At 50.3% G+C, this 26,176-nt stretch overlaps 2 protein-coding genes and 1 non-coding gene across 5 annotated transcripts in view; 1 reads left to right on the top strand and 2 right to left on the bottom strand.

Annotated features, from left to right (window-relative positions):
- The window catches only part of RBM28 (RNA binding motif protein 28), a 55,486-nt gene extending 47,030 nt beyond the window's left edge, over nt 1–8,456 (bottom strand). For all 3 annotated transcript variants that reach the window (XM_009203821.4, XM_031665184.1, XM_003896547.5), the window contains exons 1-8: nt 8,227–8,456; nt 5,651–5,809; nt 5,234–5,328; nt 4,730–4,805; nt 4,257–4,349; nt 3,136–3,207; nt 1,682–1,883; nt 1,374–1,513 (exon numbers count right to left, since the gene is read on the bottom strand). In XM_009203821.4, coding sequence (XP_009202085.1) covers nt 1,374–1,513; nt 1,682–1,883; nt 3,136–3,207; nt 4,257–4,349; nt 4,730–4,805; nt 5,234–5,328; nt 5,651–5,809; nt 8,227–8,344 — 955 coding nt within the window. In that variant the 5' untranslated portion in view covers nt 8,345–8,456. The remainder of the gene's footprint in view (nt 1–1,373; nt 1,514–1,681; nt 1,884–3,135; nt 3,208–4,256; nt 4,350–4,729; nt 4,806–5,233; nt 5,329–5,650; nt 5,810–8,226) is intronic.
- A 141-nt stretch (nt 8,457–8,597) lies between these two features.
- LOC116274747 lies at nt 8,598–8,659 on the top strand. The gene has a single exon (XR_004183525.1). It is a non-coding gene; the product is annotated as a U7 small nuclear RNA (small nuclear RNA).
- A 5,703-nt stretch (nt 8,660–14,362) lies between these two features.
- Nucleotides 14,363–25,217, bottom strand: PRRT4 (proline rich transmembrane protein 4). Its single transcript, XM_031665183.1, has 4 exons — nt 23,432–25,217; nt 23,241–23,345; nt 22,773–22,892; nt 14,363–16,731 (listed from the first exon to the last, which is right to left on the bottom strand). The coding sequence occupies exons 1-4, from the start codon at nt 24,081–24,083 to the stop codon at nt 14,903–14,905; spliced, it is 2,706 nt and encodes a 901-aa protein (XP_031521043.1). The 5' UTR covers nt 24,084–25,217; the 3' UTR covers nt 14,363–14,902.
- Nucleotides 25,218–26,176: the final 959 nt, after the last annotated feature.

Here is a 26,176-nt window from a genome sequence, read left to right as displayed (position 1 = left end):
TTTCCTTAGATTTCTTATGTGGTCAAACCAACATGCCAGACTTACTGAAATGGAATCAGAATAAAAATAGCTGAAATAAAAATCTCCACCCAGACAAATCAAAGAACCAGTTATTAGCCATTTCTCATTCTGTAATGACCTGCCTTCCTCAATAAACAAGTTGAATTTATTCTCAATAAAGGTAGCAATAAGGATTGGCTAAAGTTTTACAACATGTTCAAAGAGGTCCTTGTTATGGAATGCACTGTGTTCCCCCAAAATTTATACACTGAAGCCCAACCCCAAATGTAATTATATTTGGAGACAGAGACTTTAGGGAGGTAACTGAGGCTAGCTAAAAGAGGTCTTAAGGTTGGGCCCTAATCTGATAGGATTGCTGTGCTTATAAGAAAAGAAAGACAGGCCGGGCGTGGTGGCTCAAGCCTGTAATCCCAGCACTTTGGGAGGCCGAGACGGGCAGATCACGAGGTCAGGAGATCAAGACCATCCTGGCTAACACGGTGAAACCCCGTCTCTACTAAAAAAATACAAAAAACTAGCCGGGCGAGGTGGCGGGCGCCTGTAGTCCCAGCTACACAGGAGGCTGAGGCAGGAGAATGGCGTAAACCCGGGAGGCGGAACTTGCAGTGAGCTGAGATCCGGCCACTGCACTCCAGCCCGGGCGACAGGGCAAGACTCCGTCTCAAAAAAAAAAAAAAAGAAAGACGAGAGTTCACTGTTACTTGTTCTCTCTCTCCCCTCATCAAGCATAAAAAGAAAAGGCCATGATGCAAGGACATAGCAAGAACACAGCAGTCTGCAAGCTAGGAAGAGAGCTTCACCCAAAATGGAATCAGCTGGCACCTGGAACTTCTAGTCTCCAGAGCTGTGAGAAAACAAGTTTCTGCTGTTTAAGCCACCTAGTCTATGGTATTTTGTAATGGTAGTCTGAACTGATGAAACAGTTCTTTATCCCCATCTCAACTCAAAGGAGTTGTTTAAAATCTACCTTGGTGTTGAGATGGTTATATCATCTATTTCATCTATATTATCTGTATAAGATGCTGTTTATCTGGTTATTCAATCAAGTTACATGATCCAGAGAGAGAGGCAGAATCTCAGCATCAAGCTAGGTTTTCAATTCCCTAAGAACGTTAACCCTCAAACACCACTCCAAAACTCACTTAAAAAACAAAACAAACAAAAATGAAACAACAAAAAAAACCTTTGCGAGACAGGAGTATAAAGGTTTCCTTTTCAGCATTTTAACATAAATTTGCTAGAACACCTTAGAGTCCTATTTAAAAAGAGGTCTAAGCAGAACTGATGCTCATTTCCGTAACTTCAGTAACTTTTTGTAAAGTCTAAAGAGATTTATGAAAATCCAAATGAACCTTTATCCTCTTGCTCCTCAGTGCTGGTATCACTCTGAGCCAGTTCCTCTCCATCACCAATACTATCGCTTTCCTCCAGGTCACTGTCCTCCTCAGAATGATCTTCACTGCTTTTTGCAGGGGCTGCTCTCTTGAATGCTCTGCAATGGCACAGATCAGAACTAAGGATGTGGGCTGACAGAGGGCCTATTCAATTTCATTACACATGTCAATTCTGCAATGATGCAGGCAGAAAAAGATAGAAGTTTTCCTCTCGGAGGCAATCTTTAATCTTCCTCTGCCATCTCAGAACAAGCTGAACTGCTTACCTCTTCTGAATCTGCACAGGCTTGGTCACCTTTGATTCTATATTCTCCTCCTCTTCATCTTCATCTTCATCATCATCAACCTCATCTTCTTCTTCTTCTTCATCATCATCATCATCATTTTCTTCCTCTTCCACATCCTCTTCCTCCCTGCCCTTCTTTTTAACTGATTCCTGATGTTTAGATTCATGGCTCTTTTCCTCACCTATGCAGGGAGGGAAAGAAAGTAGGAATTCATTTAATATCCAAAACGATGTTATTTTAACAAAAGTAACCAATATTCCAAGTTCCTGGTTTCGTCTGTTTTACAGAACTTCGTATATTTTTTTACTGTATATAACAGGAGAAAGTATAAAGAAAAGAAAAAGCAAAAACAGAAATAAACAAAACTGTCATCACCCAGGTTCCTTTAGAGTTTGTCCCATTCATCAGCCTGAAGGTTCACCTGGCCCAGACTGAAAGAAGTGGCAACTGAGTCTCTCCAAACAGTCTACCATTTGTACATCACAGCCAGCAAAATGCTCACTAGGAGGCAAAGCCAAGCCATGAACTTTAATCTCAGTGCATTCGATTCTCTGAGACCCTGGTGGCTTAACAGTGCATTCTATTCTCTGAGACCCTTGAGGTTTTCTAAACCTCAAGTTTTAAGTTTCTCTATTCTTCATGTTCCTTCACTCCTATTATGCACAGCCTGGAAAGAACAGCAAGTAAAGGGGACAATGAACTCAGGCTCACTCACAGCCACTCCCAAGAGGGGGCTTAGACTCAAAAGAGCCTAGGTTTTGGGACCAGAGGACCAAATGGTACAATATGAATTGACAAACAGACCTGGACTCACTTCTGAACCAGCAGGAATTCAGAGTCTTCCCTGAAAGCCCAGTCTCATTCCTTTGGTTAATCTTCCACAATAGTCTTACTCTGACAAGCAGGTTCTCTTACATTTGTTTTTTTTTTTTTTTTTTTTGAAAAGGAGTTTTGCTCTTGTTGCCCAGGTTGGAGTGCAATCGTGTGATCTCAGCTCATTGCAACCTCTGCCTCCCAGGTTCAAGCAATTCTCCTGCCTCAGCATTCTGACATTTTTTTTTTTTTTTTTTGAGATGGAGTCTCGCTTTGTCACCCAGGCTGGAGTGCAGTAGGGTGATCTCAGCTCACTGCAACTTCCACCTCCCAGGTTCAAGCGATTCTCCTGCCTCAGCCTCCCAAGTAGCTGGGATGACAGATGCCCACCAGCATGCCCAGCTAATTTTGTATTTTTGGTAGAGATGGGGTTTTGCCATGTTGGCCCGGCTGGTCTCGAACTCCTGACCGCCAGCGATCCACCCAAAGTGCTGGAATTACAGGCATGAGTCACCGCACCGACCTTTTTCCTACATTTTTATCACGAACACAGGAGTTGTTTCAATACTCTCACCCAGGTTATACAACACCCCTACTAACACGACACTACCACATCTTACCTAGAGCAGAAACAGACTGTGTATCTTTATATTTATCCTTTGCCACAGCCCAATCCACAGCCACCGTCCGCCCTGTCAAACAGAAAAGTGGCATCAGAAAGGCTGTCCTTTTAACATCCCTACCTTTGTAAATGACCCCTAGTCATCACAGACAATAATGGAACCAGTGGCGACAAAGAAACTGCCAATGCAGGGAATGCTGGTCTTTAAACAAAGCTCCTAGTCGCTGCCTACTCCTTTTAACCCTTAACCTTTCAATCAATGAACACAAATTTTGCCTTTCTACATAGCCACCACACCTGGGATAAGATAGAGTTAAAAAATAAAGAATTAGAACTATGTTCCCACTTAGACTATCAGGAATCAAAACAGGCATTCTGGAATAATCTGCACCCTACTTGGAAGCTAGGACATCTCTAAGGCAATAACTTTTTTTTTTTTTTGAGACAGAGTCTTGCTCTGTCGCCCAGGCTGGAATGCAGTGGTGCCATCTTGGCTCACTGCAACCTCCACCTCCAGGTTCAAGTGATTCTCCTGCCTCAGCCTCTCGAGTAGCTGGGATTACAAGCGTGCACCACCACACCTGGCTAATTTTTGTATTTTCAGTAGAGACAGGGTTTCGCCATGTTGGCCAGGCTGGTCTTGAACTCTGGACCTCAAGTGACCCAACTGCCATGGCCTCCAAAAGTGCTGGGATTACAGGTGTGAGCCACTGCGCCTGGCCAGCAATAACTTCTTTAGGCACAGTACTTTATAAGTCAATATATAAGTCACAATCGGTTTAATAAATAGCCCACAGATGCTGAACAGTGATCATAACCAAGGAGGAACTTAGATACCAACCTGCATCTATCAGCAATTATCTCAGGGACATTTTTCACTAGGAATTTTTAAATCCCAGGACACTCTTACCAAATAAAAGAAAGAACACTGGTAAGGGTTCTTTCAAGTTTAACCCTAAGATCAAGTTCTAGGAATATTTCACCTAAACAGCTACCATATTAGCAATGAGACTCTCAATAACGCAAACATCTTTTGAAAGTGCAGAAAATGGGTTACTATACTAATTCACCAAAACACCACAAATATCTGGGTCAATGATATGGGTATAGAAAGCTTACCTTTTATCTCTTTCATGTTCATGCCTCTGAGAGCTTTACCTGCTTCTAGGAGGTTTTTGAACTGAACAAAAGCAAAACCACGCATCTTCCCATCTGTGTGCAAATGTACAAAGAAGTGAGAGGCGGCAGGAGGTAGCCAGAATACTAAGAAGGAAATTTACTGCAATTCAGGCCCAAAAGACAGTCCAAATCTTGCCAGCAGGCCAGCCCCTTCCCCAAAGCAATTGCTTACATCTCCTTCCTGAGTATACTCTGACTTGGACTTGGGGAGAGCAATGCACTTTCTCGAACTAACTCGCCTTCTAAAACTAATTGTGATTCAATGGAAAATATCATAAGGGGAATAAAAGCATTATTTGGGTTTTCATTAGTTGTCAAGCACTGTGCCAGGTATTTCATATATATCATACATATTTGTTCAAGGGTAATATGTTAACTAATACAATCCATACCAAGTGAAGGTTCATTAGTACCTGGTTTCCTAGGGATATTTACTTCCAGGATAGCTCCAAATTGAGCAAATACTGTCTTCAAGTCTTCTTCTGAACACTGAAGCCAAAAGTGAAGAAAGAAAAAGAGAAATACAATCACAGCAATTAACATAAAACATCAACTACTAAATTCATTAATTATGAAAAACACAAATATGTTTACTTCGTTTTTTACTTTTGAGACCAGGACATCAAATGTTTCTAAATAGAAGACATTTAACTTTGTATCTAAGAGGCAAAAAGACAGATGTCTGAGAGCTTTTTCTGCCTTTTCTTTTTCAGTAGTAGTTCCCCCAAAAAGGAAAGCAGCTTCACACTTAGTGCCCTTATTACATAGGCCCACTTTCTGAATTCAACAGGCATAAGGTTCATTCCCAGAAGGAATTAAGCCCAATTATACCATCTTGGTGAGGAATTCTACTAATGATCACATCTTGGTTCTAAAAGCCTTCAAAACATGCAATGTTCATTTTCTCTCTCACTTACCTTAAAGCTCAGGTTCCGAATAATTAATCTGGCTTTCTTATCTGCCACTTTGGCTTTTTTAGCCTTCGGCTCCTTCTTTGGGCACTCTGAGTTTTCTAAAAAATAAGAGGTAATGGAATAAGGGCTCGAAAATCACCCACTTCTACACCAGAATATCACAGAAAAAAAGCTACTGGTGACAGATGGCATTTACCACAGGGTTAAGTGTGGCAATACCAAGGAATACCAGATTTTTCAGATTGAGATGCAACAAAAGAACTAAAGTGAGTATCACGATACACTGGATGATTTTGGAGATCAAAAAGAAATGCAAAAAGCTTTAAGTTCTAGAAGCTACCTCCATGCCTCCCTCTTTCATTTTCATAGTGCTCCTCCTCACCCTGAGAGAAAAACTTCCTTAGATTACTAGAAACTCACCATTTTTCCCCTTTTCCTTTGTCTTGTTCCTCAGTTTTTTCTTAGCAACAGTCACGTTGATCTTGCAACCTTCAAAGGTGGTAATCTCCTTGAGGGCCCTCTGAACATCTTCCAGCATAGAAAAAGTGACATAGCCAAAGCCTCGACATGCCTTACTCCCTGGAATAATGGAGCGGGGAGGGAGGGGATGGGCAGCGTGAAAAGGACAGAACCACAAGCCAAGACCACTAAATGAGTAAATCCTCAAAGCCTAAGCTACAGGATATACTGCCAACCCATCTTGCTATCAGTTTGCCAAAAGTCTCAGGAGGGAGAGAAACAAGGGTGGTATCAGTGGGTATAAGCTCCCCACTTTGCTTAGAAACTGTTAGCCTTCCTCCTCTTTTACTTTGGTGTCTTTGCTGTTAGCTCCTCTTCTTCCCCCTCTCTTGATAATCCCAAGAACACAGAGAATCCATGACATATTAGGCCCTCAAAGAACTCAACATCATAAAGAACAAAACATCACCAAAGAAGGCAGGAAAGTTAAGGTATATGCTATGGCTTGAATGTGTCCCCCAAATTTCATGTGTTGGAAACTGAATCCCCAATGTAGCAGTACTGAAAGGTGGAGTCTTTAAGAGGTGACTGATCAGAGGGCTCGGTCTTCAGGAATGGATTAATCAATTTATGGATTAATGGGTTAATGGATTAATGGGCTATCATGAGAGTGGAGCTGGGAGCTTTATAAGCAGAGGAAGAGAGACCTGAGCAAGCGCATTAGCATGCTCAGCCCCCTTGCATGATACCCTGCACTGTCTGGGGATTTTGCAGAGTCCCCACCAACAAGAAGTCTCTCACCAGATATAGCCACTAGACTTTGGACTTCTCAGCCTCCAGAACTTAAGAAATAAAATTTTCTTTACAAAGCACCCAGTTTCAGGTATTCTCTTATAAGCAACAGAAAATGGATTAAGACAGTATGGTGGCTTCAAAAATCGGAACACAATAATGCAGTCACTCCTCAAAATAGATCAGCAATAAATGCCTGTAATCCCAGACACTTTGGGAGGCCGAGGCGGGCGGATCACGAGGTCAGGAGATCGAGACCATCCTGGCTAACACGGTGAAACCCTGTCTCTACTAAAAAATACAAAAAACTAGCTGGGTGAGGTGGCAGGCGCCTGTAGTCCCAGCTACTCGGGAGGCTGAGGCAGGAGAATGGCATAAACCCGGGAGGTGGAGCTTGCAGTGAGCTGAGATCCGTCCAGCCACTGCACTCCAGCCTGGGTGACAGAGTGAGACTCCGTCTCAAAAAAAAAAAAAAGAACCTCAAACGGACGGGCGCGGTGGCTCATGTCTGTAATCCCAGCACTTTGGGAGGCCGAGGTGGGCGGATCACGAGGTCAGGAGATCGAGACCATCCTGGCTAACACGGTGAAACCCCGTCTTTACTAAAAATACAAAAAATTAGGCGGGTGTGGTGGCGGGGCGCCTGCAGCCCTAGCTACTAGGGAGGCTGAGGCAGGAGAATGGTGTGAACCTGCTAGGCGGAGCTTGCAGTTATTGTGCCACTGCACTCTAGCCTGGGGAAAGGGCAACAGAGAGAGAGTTTGTCTAAAAAAAAAGAAAAACTTACATGATCTGCTACTCTAGATCTGGTCTCCTAATTCTCTTCCCTTCACTCACTTCACTCCAGTCACCCTGTCCTCCTAACCACTGCTCCAATATACCAGGCACACCTCTGCTTCAGTACCTTTGAGCTTGCTGTTTTCTCTTCCTGAATTGCTCTTCCTCTGGAGAGGCATGTGTTCACTCTCTCACCTCAGTCCGTCCTTCTCTGGCCACCCTATCTATACTGCCACTCTTCACCCCCTCTCCCCACTACACACATGCACATAGCCTTTCTAACCCTTTTCCCTGGCTTTTCTCCTTAGCATTTGACATCATTTTCACTACACAGTTGGCTTATTTGTTTATTGGCTGTCTTCCCCACTTTGAAGACATAAGATCAAAGATTTTTTTGGTTTGGTGTTGTGCACTGCTGCATCCCCACGACCTACAACACTTCCTGGCACACAGTGGGTATTAAGTATATGCTGAATAAATGAATGAACGAGTGGATAGCATCCTGGCTAAGATGTCCAGGTCTAAGGATCAAATTGGGGGTCCACTACTTAATAGCTGTACAAACTTAAAGTTACTAAATTCCCCTAAATCCCGAATTCCTGTCTGTAAAATGAGATTACATCCGGTAAGATTGCTGAGAAAATTAAATGAGATAACCTGTATCAAACTGATCACTGTACCTGCCAATCAGGTGACTCTCAATAAGCCTTACTGATGCTCTAGTTAACTATTTTCATTCTTAGCGCGCATTATCAACAGAAAGCGCCATAGAAACTAAGGGAATGATTTGCCCTTCATAAACCGACCCCTATGAACGCATCTAAGGCAGAATCAGTTTGGAAAAGAAACTCAGTTCCCAGTCCCTTCTCTTCGGGGCGGGTAAAGGATGATACGGCTCCCTGAAGTTTGGGAAGGTGCCCTCGCTCGCGGGAAACCCCAGCATTATTCTCGACCGCCCCGCCCCCTACCTTTTTCAGTCACCACGAAGCACTGCTTCACCGGCCCCACCTGACTGAACAGTTCCTCCAGCTGCTCACTGCGGGCCGAAGGCGGGAGGCGGCCCACAAATAAGGTCAGGCTGGCCATGAGACCGGGAAACCCAAAGCGCGTGAGGACGCGAGCAAACTAGGCCGGCGCGCGCGAGCCGAGAGGCTGGCTTTGGTAGGACAACCAAGCTCACGTGCCGAGAGATTCCGGAAGTGCTCGTTGCTCAAAAGAGATCGGAGGAAAACATGGTCAGGAAGGTGATAAAAGGTTCCGGAATGGCCGGGGCTCCGCCCCTTGCCCTAGCATCGCCCTCGCTACTTTTGTGTAAACTTGGCATCAATAATTTCTACCCTAGTGTTACAGCTTTTTTAGAATTTGACTAGCAGGCTTTCTGGTTTTTGCTGGAAAGCCTCCAAAAGGTAATTTTTTTTCTTAATATAAAAAATAAAAATATACAAACAATTTCTACCCTCTTTAAAAATCTCACCTCCAGATCCTCCCCAAAGTTAGCAGGACAGGCAGGAGAAGTCGTTTTTGCCCCGGGCCTAACTCAGGATCTGATATATTGGGTGTTTAATATTTTCTGAAGTGCCTCCACAAACTCCCAGATTACGTGCGTAAAACACAACCGGAACACAAAGACGTAGACGTAGATATATCATATACATCATTCGGACGATTCTCATTTTCAGAGAACATCAGTTGTTTGTCACCTCAGCCTCAAACAAACAAATTGTAGCTACTAAAATACACATAGACACAGATCGTACACAATTATTCTTTCAATAAATATATCCTGAGCTCCAACCATGAGCCAAGCATTAGGGATAAAATTGGTAAGCAAAGAAAAGACAGGGTCCCTGCCCTTATAGAGATTTCAGTCTAGTGGGGGAAACAGATTTTTTTTTTTTTTTTTTGCAGGGCCTCACTTTGTCAGCCAGGCTGGAGTGCACTGGCACGATCTCGGCTTACTGCAGCCTCGACCTCCCAGCTTCAAACAGTCCTCCTGCCTCAGCCTCCTGAGTAGCTGGAACTACAGGTGCACCACCACACTTGGCTAATTTTTGTATTTTTTGTAGAGACAGGGTTTCACCATGTTGCCCAGGCTGGTCTCAAACTCCTGAGCTCAAGTAACCCGCCCCCCTTAGCCTCCTAAAGTGCTAGGATTATAGGCATGAACCACCACACCTGGCTGGGAAGACTATTAGTCCAAAAATTCTTACAAATACATCACAGCATACACACTACAAGACCACATCGAACACACTCAAAGCAAACATAACATCCAATTTAAACACAGAGACCTAGAACCCAGGTCCTCCTAGAAACAGAAGATCTTTGCCTCAAGTCAGCTCATCAGACAGACCCAAGGCTGAGAGATCTTAATTGGCCAGGAGATCTGGGTGCTCCTGGTTCTGGAATACAGAGAGCGTTTGCCATGCTACTGGGCTCAGAACCTGAATAGGTGCAAGAGAGCTACACCTTGCAGAACAACTAGCTCAAAAAAAAGTACCCAAGGCCATTTAAAAAAAATTTTTTTTTTTTTAAAACAGACTCTTGCTCTGTCACCCAGCTTGGAGTGCAGTGGTGCCATCACGGCTCACTGCAGCCTTGATCTCCTGGGCTCAAGCAATACTGCCACCTCAGCCTCTTGAGAAGCTAGGACCACAAGTGTGCACCACCATGCCTGGCTAATTTATTTATTTTTTTGTACAGACAGTTCTCCCTATGTTGCCCAGGCTAGTCTTGAACTCCTGGTATCAACCAATCCTCCCACCGCGGCATCCCAAAGTGTTGGGATTATAGGAGTGAGCCACTGAGCCCAGCCAAATCATTACTTTGAAATGGTAGTAACATGGCAGATAGAAAACTCAAAAACTTTATAGGTTTAGTATCTTTTATAAGGCACTATAGTGAAAATTAAGTTTCATGATCTCCTCAACCCCCATTCATTTTCAATACATTTTGGATGGCTAGATGACAGGTTGATAGCGATGGGAGTGGTTGATAGTGATGGGAGTGGAGATTGGGGGACACTAAACATCAGATTTATGAAACTCTAGTGCAAAGTAAGTAACCTATACTTAAAATAAAACTTCACAGTTATTTTTTAAAAATACAACTCACGGTCAGGGGCGGTGGCTCACGCCTGTAATCCCAGCACTTTGGGAGGCCAAGGTGGGTGGATCATCAGATCAAGGGTTTGAGACCAGTCTGACCAACATGGTGAAACCCTGTCTCTACTAAAACTACAAAAATTAGCCGAGTGTGGTGGCATATGCCTGTAATCCCAGCTACTCAGGAGGCTGAGGCAGGAGAATTGCTTGAACTCGGGAGGCACAGGTTGCAGTGAGCTGAGATCGCACCACTGCACGCCAACCTGGGTAACAGAGGAAGACTCCATCTCGGAAAAAAAAGAAAAAAAAAATATATATATATATATACACACACACACACACACACACACATATATACATATATATACACACACATACATATATATATTAGTAATTGAAGAAAAATGTGAGCCCTTTAAAGATTTTTTAAGATTAGGAAACAAAACCAAGCCAAAAGGAGCCAAAATAGGACCTTAAGGTGGATGCCTAGTGGTTTCCCATTAACACTCTTGAAAAATTGCCCTTGTTTGACGAGAGGAGTGAGCAAGAGCACTGTGATGGAGAAGGGCCCTGTCTGTTGAAGCTTTCCCCCAGGCATTTTTCTGCTAAAGGTTTGGCTTTCTCAGAACACTCTCACAATAAGCAGATGTTATCATTCTTTGGCCCTCCAGAAAGTCAGGAAAAAAAAAAAAAAAAAAAAGCCTTGTAGGCCCAGTGTGGTGGCTCATGCCTGTAACCCAGCACTTTGGGAGACCAAGGCAGGCAGATCACCTGAGGTCAGGAGTTCGAGACCAGCCTGGGAAACATGATGAAACTCCGTCTCTACTGAAAATACAAAATATTAGCTGGGTGTGGTGGCATGTGCCTGTGGTCCCAGCTACTCTGAGGCTGAGGTGGGAGGATCGCTTGACCCTGGGGAGATGGAGGTTGCAATGAGCTATTGCACCACTGCACTGCAGCCTGGGTGACAGAGTGAGACCCCATCTCAAAACAACAATAAAAGTTTAAAAATAAATTTTAAAAAATTACACAGGAAAGGAAGCTTTGAAATACAAACCAGATTTTTAAGGCTACTGTGTTAATCCTATCCAGGATAAAGAGAAACAAATAGACAAAGGCAATGGGATGGGTCATCTAACAAAGTTGGTTGGGTACTCCACATCCTCCCTCTTCCTTCTCCTTCCCTCCTGCCCACTCCTATCACCTTAGGAATTAAAATTCTACCCCCAAAGATTAAATTGTGAGCTTTAGAACCCCAGCTAGGGGGAAGCCTTCCCTGTCCCGGCTGCAGTCTGCACAAGGAAAACAATCCTGAGAAGATTGTTGCAATATTCCTTTGTGAGACCCTCCACAAATGCTAAGTTTTAAATAGTTCTGATCCAACTCTTCCTTAATTTAGGACAAACCAAACTGCGTCTCTATGCCCATCAGGGGGCAGCAGCCACCCACAGTGCAGGATTCTGCGCTCTTCTGGGAGGACAACAGTGCAGCTGACCCTTTCTACCCTCCCCAAGGTTCAGACCTGGTTCCCCGATCTGTCTCTCAGCCCCATCCCCTCCAATCCATTTCTATCAGGGCGGGCAATGGTTCTTTCCTCAGGAATATTTGCTCATCCATCTACCCAAGACACACGCAGCATTCTTTATTAAATAGCGGGAGCTGTGGTACCCTGCATCACACCAGAAATGTGGCTTCCAGGGGAAATAAACTGCTGGCCTCCTCCTCATCCATCACTGTGCAGGAACTGGGAAAGGTAGTAAGAGAGGGCTGGGCTGTTCTCAGCCAGCCTCTTCCATATCCCATCCCTCTAGCTCCACTCCGCCTGGCAAGCCAAACCTTCTTATCTTACAAAATAGTTCTTGGCCTTAGCACTTGTCACAACTATAATTAATTACTTGTGCTATTGTGATTATTTATGTCATTAGTTGTTTAACATCTACCTTCCCCCAAAAGGCTTTCAATTTCATAAATTCATGGCTGGTGTCTACCTCGTTCACCTCTCTATTCCCAGAACCTAGTACATCGTAGGCATTCAGTAAATGTTCTTTAAGAGATCGAATGAATGAATAAATGAATGAAGGTGAGTTTGCCTTTCAGTCTCCACAATACCAAGACTTAGAACTGAAGGGTGTAGCCATTAGGTTCTACCTGGATTCCTCCTGGGAAACCCACTCTGGGTAAGAGACAAGGCATGAGACAAAAGGAAAGAGTCCTCTAAACGAAGTCTTGGCCTCTTTATGAAGTAAAAGGGCTGAGTTATCCTTGCTGAGGAAAATCAAAGAAGTGTTGGAGCTAGTGAACACCGAGCTGTATTCCCTAAACTCCCTCCTACCTCCCCCCAACTCCATTTAGAGCTGCCACATAGAAAAGGACCATATGTGCACGAGTGTGTGTGTGTGTGTGTGCGCGCGCGCGTGTGTGAAGAGAGAGAGAGAGACCAATAGACAGGCCAATAGAGAGACTGGCTGGGGTATTTGGGACTTGGACTGCTCTTTTGGGAAGTGTGTGCATGAACCTAAGGACCCTTGATGGGGAAAGTGAGCAAGAGAGAGAGGAGCTGGCAAGGACCAGTGTGAGGAAGAGATGGCATTGAGGAGCGGAGTGTGATCAAAGGCAGATGAGCGGCAGATGGAAGTGTGAGTTTGAAAGAAAGGGACCAGTTTCTTAGAGCAGCAACACTCCTTACATGACACAAAGCAACTCGGAAGCTGGGCCCACTGCAGCCACTACGACACCAGTGAGAAATGCCTGTAATTAGGAGGTTGGCAGTTCTCTGGGCCTCAGCCCAGAGTGAGGATACAGCAAGAATTTCTGAGCCAAGCTGAGCCAGGTGATGGAGGAGACACAATCAAAACCCTTCTAGTCCCATCCCTCCACTGCACCGGCACCACCTCCCTCCCATTTCTCTTCCCCACTATGATTCTCCCTCTCCTCCAAACAACTGATTCCCCTCCTCCATCTGAGGTCCCAGGCCCTGGATGCTCCTTTCAGCCAAGACAGATGTTCATCTACAAGGAGAGTAGTGCTTGAATTCTTCCACTCCTGCATTGGAGCCGGTCTGGCCGAGGGCTCTACCCTCTCCTGGCTTCCCTGACTGCTTCCCTCTTGGCTCCCAAGCCTCCCTTCTCCAGTCCCCAGGAGCTGATGGGCAAAGTTGGAAGAAAAATCACGAGGTTCCTGTGTTTCCACTTTGAGCCTAGTGTGTATGCTCCTGCAGGTCTCCCTGTGATATACAGGACAGCTGCCAAAACACTGTCAGATTTTTGTTTTCAAACTTAATCCACAACCCTGTTTTTGTGCTACTTGGAACCACTGCATTTTAGCCAAGTGACAAACACAAACCACAGAGCGCAGAGCCAAATGCTCCAGGCAAGGGAGGGATTACCGAGTGCCTGGTGGTTAGACGTGTTTGTGGGTCTCTGCACTGTAAATTTTGCTACAGGAGCTGGCTGGGCTGGGCAGGGAGGATCTACACCTATTAGAGATGAGAGCTCTTCAGGAGAAGGGGGAGGGGGTTGAAGAGCCCCTGTTGGTGGGTTAAAAGGTAGAAAGGTAGTTTCCTCTTTGTGAATCCCAAACTGTGGGAATATGGCAGGAAGGTTGCCGGGGATCCCAGCTCAAGGTGACCAGGACCTTTTACATGTGTCTCAATATTTCCATGAAGGACTTGACTCCTAACTAGTCCCCAGTCAATTGTGTACCAGGACCAGACTCCTAGGAATGCAGGCATTTCCACCAATGACGGTTGAGTTTCTGCCTCACCTCCCAGGGCCATGTTCCATCTCTGTGAAAAGCCACTTCCCAACGATTCAGAAGAGTCTTCGAGGGGCTGCTCCCAGGAACCTCACTCATCCCAGAAACAGGACAGGACTCGTTGGTCTCATATGAAAGTCCCTGGGGTCTGGAATGGACCCACCCCACCCAAGAGCTGCTTCTCTTCCACTTGTGATGGAATCACTGGTGCTGTTGCTCAATCGAGCTTTCCCAAGAAAGTCAGACCTTGCTCTTCTGAAAATATTTTATTGATAAATTAACTTTAAGAGCATTCCCCTCCCACCCAACTGCTGTAAAGTCTCCTAGATGGGTCATGGGCCCCTGTGGGTGTCACATGGAGGACAGGGAGTCCCACTCACACAGGGGTAGGATTCCTAGGCATGGCAGAGGTGGGTAGGGGGCCTGAGGCAGGTCCCAGGGTCCTCTGAGGACAGCCCCTCTCACTCAGCACCAGAGTGGGGAGTGGTGGTCAGGAGTGGAGCACCTTGGAGCTTTATTGCTGGTGAATGCCAAGGAAAATGGGACCCCTGCCAGCCTAGAATTGCAGCTGAGGGCATCAGCACCCAGGGCTCCAGAGAAGGTGGCACTGATTCCCAATCAATAGAGCCTGGCTGCTGACCCACCCACCCAGGGACCCCTGGATGGGGAAGGAATCTGGAGAGGTATCTTAGCCAGGCAGGGCTGGGGAAGGGTTACAGTGTGCAGGTCTCGGGCAGGGCAGGCTCCAGAAAGGGGTGTGTCGCAGGGTAGCAAGGTGGCCACCTCTTCACAGGTCTATGGTGTCGCTGCCCACGCTCAGCTCGTCAATCTGTCGGCAGGCGTCCAGGAACTGCTCCTGCAGCAAGGCCTCCTCGGCCTGCAGCTCAGAAGCAGGCTCTGGGGAGTCGCGAGAGGGTGGGGACAGGGCCTGGTAGGATCCTGAGGCCGGGAGGCTGGGGCTGCTTCCTGAGGGCCGCGGGGGACTGAGGACGCAGACCAGAGGGCAGCGCGGGGGCCGGTCGGGGCTGGAACACAGCAGCATGGACGAGCTGTCCCGCGAGAGTCCGCACAACGAGCCAGATGAGGCGCTGCTGCCTGCGGGCCAAGCCCCGGGGGAGGGGAGCTCCGCAGGCGCAGGGGAGCCAGGGGCCTCCCCTGATCTCTCACTGGGCCCGCCCCCGGTCTTCGTCCCCAGCGAGGCGGTGCGGTAGAGGCCGAGCCCAGGCAGGGCGTCCTCGAAGGCAGGGCCCTGGAAGAGGCCAGGCGCGAGCAGGGCCTCGCTGCAGAGGGCCTCCTCGATGCTGCGCCGCAGGTTGATTGGGGAGGGCGGGTGGAAGTCCACGGTGTAATCGCTGCAGGGAGAGGAGGCAGGGGACGGGGCCGGGTTGGCCGCCGCGCCTTCGAAGCCCCGGCAACCTCCGCCCTGGAGTAGGAGGTCGGGGCCTGGCTCTGCCAGCGCGCATAGCTGCAGCAGCTCCGCGTCGCCGCGCGCGATGGCGCTCCCCAGGGGCTCCTTGTCCGGGGGCCCAGTGACCCAGCCTCCCGGCAGCAGCGGGGCCGCGTGGCCCGGGGACAAGCGAAAGAGCTTGGCCCAGCAGCGCGCCGGCACGCGGGGACTGCAAAGTGCCGGGTAGAGGCCCAGCAGCGCCAACGGGAGCGCGACGCCCACCTCGCCCAGGCGCAGGCCTAGCTGGAAGGCCCACCAGGGCCAGGGCCCTTCCAGGCCTGGTTGGCCGCCGTAGCCCAGGGCGTGCAGCACCTCATAGCCCTGCAGGGCTCCGCTCAGCAGCCCGAAGGTGCCTGCCACCGGGGCAGTGCGCGCCGCGCGCCGCCAGGACTCCCGCGGGGCAAAGGGGCTGCGCGCCTGCGGCAGGGGTGTGGCACCCTTGAAGCCCGACCCCCCTAGGGGAGCCCCGGCCCGCCGCCGCCGCCCGCCCCAGCAGGAGAGCGCCAGCAGCAGCCCCGAAAGGAAGGCGGCGAGGAAGGCGTGCAGCCCGCGCGAGGCGAGCCGCAGGGGCCGCAGCGGGCGATGAGCGGCGCTCCCGAGGGCGGCGGCGGCCGCCAGCCCCAGCCCCAGGAGCAGCAGTGCAGCCAGGCCGGCGGGGCACCGCGGCGGGCGCGGCCGGGACAGCAGCAGGCAGGCCAGCCCCAGGCCGGCAGCCAGACAGGGCAGCGGAAGGTCCTGCAGCAGCAGCCAGGCGAGCGTGGGCAGTCGATCCCTGTGCCCATAGGCGTCGTAGAAGAGCGGGAAGGCCCGCGTGGTCCCGGCTGACAGCAGCAGCAGGTCCAGCAGCGCCAGGCAGGGGGCGCCGGGCGGGCAGCGCCAGGGCAAGAGGGCCAGAGCCAGCAGCGCCAGCAGGGCAACCAGGCCGAAGAGCGCGCCTACCCCATACACGTGGGCCTCCCAGGCCAGCCCCCAGCGAGCCCTGGCCTCTGCCCAATTGGCATCCAGGGTCAGGAAAAAGAGGGGCCTCGGGGCCTCAGGAGGCTGTCCCTCGCGTTCAGGCAATTCTCCCGCGCTGCAGGGCCCTGGCCCACACTCTGGCTGCCCCGAAGGGTTCCCGAGGCTGGCAGAAGAAGAGAGGTCATCTGGGCCAGAGGTGGGGACTGTGGGGTCTGTGGGCAAAGAAGGTTTGACTGAGGCAATCATGCAGCCCTGCCCCTGCCCACCCCGCAGGCAGTAGCCTGAATGCCAGTCAGAGTCCCCTAACATATTCAGGACACACTTGTCTTACATATGAGACTCACCCCACCTCTTGGCCTGTCACCTTTCCCTCCACCGTTCCCCTATTCAATGTCTTCGCTGGAGTTTCAGCTGTCATCCTTCCCCTCTTCCTCCTCCTGCTTCTCCCCCTCTGCCTCGACCCCCCAGCTCCCTGCTTGACTCGTTTGTGATTCTACTAAAGAGTTTTTCTTTGAAGTCACAGAACTTTACAACTACAAGGAACCTTACACACCCTCTCCAAGGAAGTTTCATGAGAACAGGGATTTTTGTTTCTTTGCTCACATCTGAATCTCCATACTTAAATTAGTTTCTGTCACACAGTTGGAATTTAGCAGATATTCATTGACTAAATGAATCCCTGTACTTGCCAGATGAAGATACTGAAGCTCTTCTGAGAGTCAAAGTGATCTGCCTAAGGTCACAAATGGGCAGAGCTGCACCTAGAACCCAGGTCTGAACATCAGTCTGAGCCCCTTTCTGTGATTCCAAAGCCTCTTTCTAACATTAGTGTGCTTATCTCTTGTTCTGCACCCCTGACTCCCAACCCCCAACTTAGTGCTAGGAGGAGCTTCCCCTGCCCTTTTTCAACTACTCCCCCACCTTGTCTCCATCTCAAGGAAAAGCCCACATATGTGCATACACACACACACACTTGCACGCACACACACACATTCAGCAGGGGAGAGGTAAGATACTGCTGTCTCAGCACTCTGAGGAAAACATCATTTCTCCTCATTCATTGGCCTTCCTGCCTGCTACACCCCAAGCCTTAGCCTATCCATGGCTGTGACCCGTATCCTGCCTCATCCACAGAGCCACTGGTCTAAGTTTCTTAATATAGATGCCTCCATGCTTCTCCCCACACTGTACAGAAGGTGACATTGAGATGGACTCCCCCTGGTCTCAAAAGGTGCCCTTAGGAACTCCCAGGGAGGAACTCTTGGGGACATCACAGTGGGATAAAATGCCATCTGAGTAAGTGAGCCCCTCAGTTGCTCTGGGGTTTCCTATCTTGGGTCCCTAGCCCCATCCTGTGCTCTAATGCCTTCCCATATCCCTTGGAAAAAGGGAAGTCAACTAAGAGAGGGTAAGGAGTAAGATCCTTAATTCTACTCTTCTGGAGCAAGAGAGGAGTTGGGTAGAGTTAGACTCAAGGATTCTCCCCAGGGCCAGGCAGCAAGGGAAGATGCTGGAATCTGAACCTCTGCCTGCCCTCACCTACAGATTCAGCAGGACCGCAGCCATAGGCAAGGGTGGAAGAAGAAAGGGTGGTGGTGAAGGATGTAGACAGCCTGGCAGGGACGGGTAGGGGGACAAAAGACAGATGTAGAATGTGAGGGCAGGGTGTCTGACAATCACCCAACTGCCTGGCCCTGCCTTGGCCATGCCCCAACTGGACAACACAGGAAGACCCCAGGAGCACCCCCAGCCACAGGCAGGGCCAACTCATGCAGGGGACACTCAAAACATAACAGTTCTAGGCCGGGCGTGGTGGCTCATGCCTGTAATCCCAGCATTTTGGGAGGTCATGGTAGGCAGATCACCTGAGGTCAGGAGTTTGAGACTAGCCTGGTCAACAGGGCAAAACCCCGTCTTTACTAAAAATACAAAAATTAGCCAGGCGTGGTGGCATGCGTCTGTAATCCCAGCTACTCTGGAGGCCGAGGCAGGAGAATCTCTTGAACCGGGGAGGCGGAGGTTGCAGTGAGTGGAGATCGTGCCTCTGCACTCCATCCTAGGTGACAGAGTGAGACTCTGGCTCAAAAAAAAAAAACCCAAAAAACCAAAACCAAAAACAAAACACACACACACACACACACACACACCAGTTCTTAAAATAATAAATATATAAAAGATAAACAAAAAACACAAGAGTTCTGAGAACAAGTAAAAGGAAGGAGTGAGGGGGCTGAGAGGTGGCTCTGAGAGAAGGAAAGGGATGATGCAATTGGACAACTGGGGAGGGCAGAAAGGAAGCAGCCAAAACATTAAATATACACAGCTCACTGCCAACCGCAAGTGGCAGCATGCACCCTGGTTCCCAGTCCATCATGTCCTCAAATCTGAAATGAGTAAGAGTACCTACTGCATAGGACTGTTGTGAAAAAAATGAGACAATGTGTGTAAAACTCTCAGAGAACCTGGTGCATCATGATCCCTCAATCAAGATTGTGTCGTTATCATGATCATCAGCTAATGTTCATCACTGATCCATCATCTGTTTGTGTGTATGTCACTGTGACTACCTCTGGTCTCAAACAGGTTCTTAATTCAACTAACTAATGGCTGCAGTCTGTTTTCAAAGCCTTTCAAAGTCCTAAACTTGCTTAGAAAGACAACAATTAGTCAAATAGTGAACATCAACACATTGTCTCACTTTATGAACTCTGTTTAAATAATACCTTTGTTTTGTTTGTTTGTTTGTTTGTTTTTGAGAAACGGTCTTGCTTCATCACCCAAGCTGGAGTGCAGTGGCATGATCTCGGCTGACTGCAACCTCCACCTCCCGGGTTCAAGTGATTCTCCTGTCTCAGCCTCCCAAGTAGCTGGGATCACAGGTGCGTGCCACCGTGCCTAGCTAATTTTTGTATTTTTAGTAGAGACGGAGTTTCACCATATTGGCCAGGCTGGTCTCAAACTCCTGACTTTGTGATCCACCTGCCTTGGCCTCCCAAAGTGCTGGGATTACAGGCGTGAGCCACCATGCCCAGCCAAATAATACCTTTCTGATGGCCTACTCACCCCTTAACACTAATAAAGACACCAGTCATCAATTAAATGAGAAACTACTTAGCTGGGAATGGAGAGCTTGCTGATCAGGTGGCATAGGTCTGGCAATGGCAGGATCAAATGCACACACCACCTCACCCCTCATTCTTTGGTCCCTTCAGATGCTCTTGCCCAACCCACTTCCTCTGCAAAGTGATTAGGTTTGCTCCATCTCTCTTTGGCCTCTGTGGGCTCTGCAGAGGGGCAGGAAAACATGACCTGGGAGCCCACAGTCTGCTCCAGCCTGTCACCCCCTCACCACACCCTCTTTGTTCACTGTACAGATAAGTGCAGCTGTCAGAGGTTGGCTCCAATTCACTCTCTTCCATCTTTACTTCTCACCCATGGGCCACACGAAACCTTATTTCTCATCTCTATACCTAAGCTCTATGGCAACTACAGCAAATTTCAACATTCATAAGAATCCAGGCTGGGCATGGTGGCTCATGCCTGTAATCCTAGCACTTTGGGAGGTCGACGCAGGCAGATTGCAAGGTCAGGAGTTCGAGATCAGCCTGGCCAACATGGTGAAACCCCGTGTCTACTAAAAATAAAAAAAATTAGCCGGGCATGGTGGTGCGCGCCTGTAATCCCAGATACTCAGGAGGCTGAGGCAGGAGAATCGTTTGAACCCGGAGGTTGCAGTGAGCCGAGATCACACCACTGCACTCCAGCCTAGGCGACAGAGCAAGACTCCATCTCAAAAAAAATAAAAAATAAAAATAAATAAAAAATAAAAATAAAATAAAATAAATCCAGAAAAGGAATAAAAACCAGATAATAGGCAAAGTACAGGGATGGCTCAAGGGTCATAAAAGGAGTTCTGAAGTAGGAACACTGATCCCAGGGGTCAGAGCATGCTCTGCATGCCCCACACTGGTCCAGGTGTGAATGGAGACGGGTGAAAAAAAAAACCTGGCTTCTGCCTTTGTAGGGCCCACTTGACCTCATCTCTCATCTCCCCATTGGAGGCTTCTCCAGAAACAGCCTTCAGTTTTCCCCAAAAGAGTCCAGAAGATAGTCATCTCTGGTCTTCCCTTCCCAGGATCCCTCTCCTGAGCAAGCCTCCTCTACTGGGAGGTCCCATTCTGGCCCTGTGGGCCCTCTTGACCTCAGTGATGAGGGAGGAGAGGAGATATCAGTGTGAATAACTGGTGAGGCAGGAGCTGGCTGGGGAGGAATTGTGGGAGGGAACAGTTTGATTCATGGAAAAGTCAGGCCTGATTATCCACCAGCTGCCCAGATCAAAGGGCTGGGAATCATGTCTCCACTCTGGATGCTGGAAGCTACAGCCCATTTAGTGGCCTGGCCCCACCCCTCTCCCCACCCCCACCTCCAGGATCATGGAGAGTGGTTACACTTTGTAGGGGTGGCACTCAAAATATTTAGCAACTGAGTTGGCATGGGTGCCAGCCAATCAGAACTGACACGAGCCAGAGTGGTCAGGGAGTGGAGGGGAACCCTCTGTGGACTAAGGGAGGTGGGCACTGATTAACCAGTATGAAAGTCGCACACTGATTAACTGGATAACTGTTCTGGTGTGTATGGGCTGAATATAGGCTCTGTCCAAGGTGAAGGGGACCTAATGCAAGGAGGGCCTAGGAGTCAAAGGTTAGTTGCACCTAGGTTAGAAAGATTCTAGAGGCAACACAGAGAGACTCCCTTTGTATGGTAACTGCTTGATACAACTACACACACACACACACACACACACACACACACAGTTGGTCAGAGCAAGGCCCATTGGCATTCTCTCCAGGAGGCCTGTAGCTCTCCTGGGTTTACTCAGAGGTGCAGTATCAGAGGCTGGGTTCCTGCAGCTACCAGGGAGGAGGGAGAATGAGGTGGGGCCGCCAGCCTGCCCGGCTGCACTGCTTCTGATACTGTCCAGACTCATTAAACCTGCCTGGCCAGCGCTGTCACCAAGGCCGACAGACTGCCAGCCAGCATCCTTCCCCTGAGGCACAGAACCTGCCCCCCACCCCCAATCACATCCTGCCCCTGCTGCACGCTAGGCTGAACAGGGGCATAGCAGGCCCCTCACCCACCATCCAAAGGAGTGCAGTGACTGTGGCTGGAGTGAGCCAGAGAACCAGGTCATGGGTTAAGTCTGGAGCTGGAAGAAGCTGGGGAGACCAGTGGTTTCCACTGCTGAGCCTAGTGTGGGGTGACTGAGAAGTTTCACAGCCGCAGTAAACCTTTTGCAGAGCAAAGCTGGGCCTGAAAGCCCCTCAGTCCCTCTGCATGACTCCCTGCCTCATCCACCAGAACCTCTCCTCCAGCACCTGTGCCCTCTGCTGTGTGGGTTGTGTTGTCCCACCACTGCCTGGGGCCAAGGCTGAGGTTTCTGAGAGGTAGGGTCTGGAAGTGGATTTGGGATGCAGAGAGAAGCAAGGTTAATAGCTACTATTTAATGAGCCTCTCAGCATCATGCTAAGAGCTTTGCAATAACTAGCAAGTACTATTATTAAACCCTGGGTCTATGAGAAAATTTAGGTTCAGAGAGGTTAAATAACGTGCCCAAAGTCACTAGCTAGTAAGTAAGTAAGTAAGTAAGTAAGTAAATAAATAAATAAATAAATAAATAAATAAATAAATAAATTGGAAAGCCAGGTCTCAAGATTCCTGAGCCTGTGGTCTTTCCTCTGTACCACCAGCTTGTCTATGTGCATGTTCTGAAAGGCTCCCTTGAACCAAGGTGGCATCTGCCTGCTCAAGGTCTCCTCCTCAGTGTCTTCCCAATGAGAGACCCAGCTCTGCCCATATCTGACAGCATGTCATGTCAGATCAGACGGCAAAGGAAAGAGCCCCAAGGTTGGTGGGGAGTCAGGTCAGGCAGATTGGAGTGGAGGATGGGGTTAGTGCCAGGGCTGTGGAAATCATGAAGAAGTTCCTGTGTCTGTCCCTAATACATCTGTCTACATCCTGCTGTGCCTCTCATTGCAAAACTCTCAGGGGACCATTACTTAACTCTGTGTGGGACTTTCTTCAGCAATACTTGCTCTCAGACCATTCATATATATCTCCATGGTGATGATGAAAAGAATGATGATTATGATTATGATGGCAATGAAATAAAAGGGTTCCAGAACACTGATGAGTGACTAGCATGTAGTAAGTGCTCAATAAATAATTGTCAAGTTCAAATGAATTGGATACTTACCTAATGAAGTTGTTGCAATCGAGGCAAAACTTAGGGAAGCAGCTGGGTCCAGAGGACTTGGGCTGGAGAGCTTCCTCTCCAGGGAGTATGGGGGCGGGGACAGAGTGGTGCCAAGGAACCCTGCAAAGGGAGCACATGGGGCTTGAGTGCCACCCCACCAACCAGCCTTGCCTCTGGGAGTTTGGAGAAAATTATGTCCTTTCCCAGAGTGTATCCTAAGGAAGTCACTGTCCCAGGAATTTAGCCACATGCTAAGCTTATGTACACCATGAGCTAAGCTACAAAGAGCAAACCAGATTCAGCATGGCAAAGAGAATACTCCTTCTGTGGAAGTAGTAGCCCATATCCTAGGGCCTGGAAGAAGCAATACAAGAGAGTAAAAAAAGAAAGGTACTTGTTAGGCCCCTAGCACAGTGCTTGGCACGTAGAGGTGTTCCACGATTGTTTACTGCAATGAAATAAACTCACCCAGAGAACCTGAAACTCCAGAGGCAGAGCTTGTGGATGTAGTTTCACCTGGGGGGCTCAGGCCAGAGAAGTTCCGGAGTGGGGACAGAGTAGTACCAAAGAATCCTGCAAAAGAAGCCCAGGCTGAAGCTGCCTCCTACCTGCCAGGGGTGCCCAGCAGGGGCTTTCCTTGGGATGGGGTGGTTACTCACCAAAGGGTCCCAGGCGCCCAGCAATCTCTGCCAGGCTGGCCCGCAGGCTGGGCAACAGGGGCAGCGTTCGATGCCCAAGTGTGGGGGCTGCACCTGCTCTCAGGGCCATGTCAAACTTCAGCTCCAGCTCATTCTGGTGGGGCTTGGGAACACTGGATGGAAGTGCTGTTGCAGTCAGAGCAGTGTCCCAGGTCACAGTGTTCCTCCTGGTCTGATAGGGGGCAGTGGTCCAGTCGCTGGGCCCAGAGCGCCGGGATGTGGACTCCGGGAGCAGGGAGGAGGCCTGGGGCTTTGAGCCGCCTTCAGCGGAGCCCCATTCAGTGAGAGAGTTCCCCGGGGAGCCCACCAGCAGTTCCCAAAGGGGGTCAGTCCTCAGCCCACTGGCCACCTCTTCCGCTGGCTCCTGGCCTGGCCCAAGAGAGAGTGGCTGGGTCTCTGTGACAGGGCTCCCCCAGACAGCAGCAGGTCCCCGAAGATGGAATTTGAAGTTAAGTCCCAGGTTGAGAGACAGCATAGAGGCCTCACTTTGAGGTGGGGGGGTCAAAGTGGTGACAGGGGCACCTGGGATGGAGGAGGCGGGCTGGGGGCCCACAGTAGCAGCAAACAGGACGCAGCAGAACAGTCCCAGCCCTAGACAGCCATGCCTGGCCATGGCCCCACCTGGCTTTGGGTGGCCTTGGTGGGCAGGGACTCAGTTCTTCAGCACCTTTTGAGCAGGAAGGTCCTGGAGAGAGGAGAGGCCCTGTGAGCCCTGGCTGTGGCCACCCTCTTCCCTTTCCCAGGATGGGGTTCCCCAGAGAGAGGCTTCTGATCTCAGAGAAGCAGGTAGTGCGGGTAGGATGCAAAGTGTCCTGCCCATGGCTCTGGCTCTTCTTGCTGGGCCCTTCCTGTACCTTCAGGCCCCAGCACAAATCCCTGCCTGGGGGTTCCTCCTTCCCCATCTGCTCATGCAGAAACTGGGGTCTGACTGCAACCAGGGACCCTCATCCTTAACCAGTAGTAAAAGGGATGGACTTGGGCTTCCAGATGTGGATTCCTCCCTTCCTTCCGTCTGCTGAGCCTCAAGTATTTACGGAGGCTTACCATGTGCCAAACACCCTTCTGGGCATGTAACTGTGAACAAGCAAGCCCCTCCGATGTCTTGCCTATTCCAACCCCCACCTCCTGCCCCAACCAGAAGTGCTGGCACTCTCACTCTCAGACCCCAGGGGGCACAGGGCCTCGGGAGGGGTGAAGCCGGCGCTGAGTGATCTGGCCCAGTCTGAAGGCCGCCCAGCCTCTGGCCAGAGAAACAAGGTTCCCAATCTGGCAGAAGCACTTTCCCTCCAGCCCCTCCCCTTTCCTGGGTCTGGGCCTGTTCCCTTCCCCAGGACCCTAGAAGTATTCGGGGTAGGGACAGCTTGGCGATCTCTGGCTTCCTGGAGGAGAACGCCAGGCAGGCAAGCTGGGTGAATGGCAGGCAGCTGCGGCGGACTCCTACCCCCTCCCCAGAACTCTCTCCTCCATGCGCACACATCTGGTGGGGGAAGGGAGGGTGAGCCAGGGACACACGTGCACCCGGCACCCTTACATCACACACATAGCCACACCTAGCGCCCGTGACACACTCACCCTTCACACACCCCTGCCCCTGCACACACACACATACACACACACACACACACACACACGCACACACTCCGTCCTGCCAAGCCCCTCTCCTTCCTGCATGGGTTCAGACCCAAGCTCTGTGACCTCCCGGCCTCCCCTGTCTCTCTCTCTCTCTCTCACACACACACACACACACACACACGGCATGTACTGTACAGAGAGATGCACACCCCCTACACACAGACACATGCCACACACCGCCATACCCCCACACTCGTACACGCCCACCACCCCTCGCAGGCACACATGCACACACGCGCGCGCACACGCACACACACACACACCCCCAGCCTGAACCGGCCGCCCTGCTCCCCGGGGTCCCTCCCGCTGGCAGGTCTCCTCGCCGAGTCCCGGAAAAGGGGTGGTCATGGTGGCCCTGGCGCCCAGCTGGGCAACGCTCCGTGGTGTCTCACCGCTTCTCTCTGCTGTGCCCAGCGCTCCGACTGAAGATCCGGACCCCCGGCTCCCGGCGCCCCCTCGCCTAGTCCAGAGACCGCAGCCTCGCCGCCCCGCTGCCCCTGATCCGCCCCTGGCCCGGCCCGCGGCCCGCAGCGCTCTCACCAGGCAGGCGGCCCGGCCCCGCGCTCCGCACTCCGCGCTCCCTCCCCGCGGCGCCGCCTCCTGGCTCCCAGCCTCGCTGCCCCGCGAAGCCGCCAGCGCCGGGGCTCCGCGGCAGCCCGCTCTGACGGCCCTCCCTCCTGCCCGCCCTTGCTCCCGCGCCCTCCCTCCTCCTCCTCCTCCTCCTCCTCCTCCTCCTCCTCCTCCTCCTCCTCCCACCCAACCCTCCTCCCGCTGTCCCCCCACACCCGGGCGGGCGGGCAGGCAGGCGCGCACAGCAGCGCGGAGCCGCGGCCACCTCGGTGTCGGGCGCCTACACGCGCGCTCATTCACCCAGCGCTGTCAATCAACCACGGCGGGCTCCTCACTGTGAGCCTGGCGAGGGCAATCACACACTCCCAGGGCGGCCCAGCACACACATCCACACGCGCGCCTTGGCCAGGAAACACACTCGCAGGCCGGAGGGTGAGCGCACACACATGCACACATGGCAGCCTGCCCAGCATGGCACCCTGGGCGATAAGAGCCCCACCGTTT

Source organism: Papio anubis, chromosome 4 (genome assembly GCF_008728515.1).
Source record: "Papio anubis isolate 15944 chromosome 4, Panubis1.0, whole genome shotgun sequence".
NCBI classification, from domain to species: Eukaryota; Metazoa; Chordata; class Mammalia; order Primates; family Cercopithecidae; genus Papio; species Papio anubis.
This window is presented reverse-complemented; position numbering and strand designations above follow the sequence as displayed.

Coding starts and splice junctions, on each gene's coding strand:
- PRRT4 (XM_031665183.1), bottom strand. CDS start 24,083: ATGGCCAGGCATGGCTGTCTAGGGCTGGGACTGTTCTGCTGCGTCCTG. Junction 23,346..23,431: donor TGGGCGCCTGGGACCCTTTG/GTGAGTAACCAC, acceptor CTTCTTTTGCAG/GATTCTTTGGTACTACTCTG. Junction 16,732..22,772: donor GATTGCAACAACTTCATTAG/GTAAGTATCCAA, acceptor CTTTGCCCACAG/ACCCCACAGTCCCCACCTCT.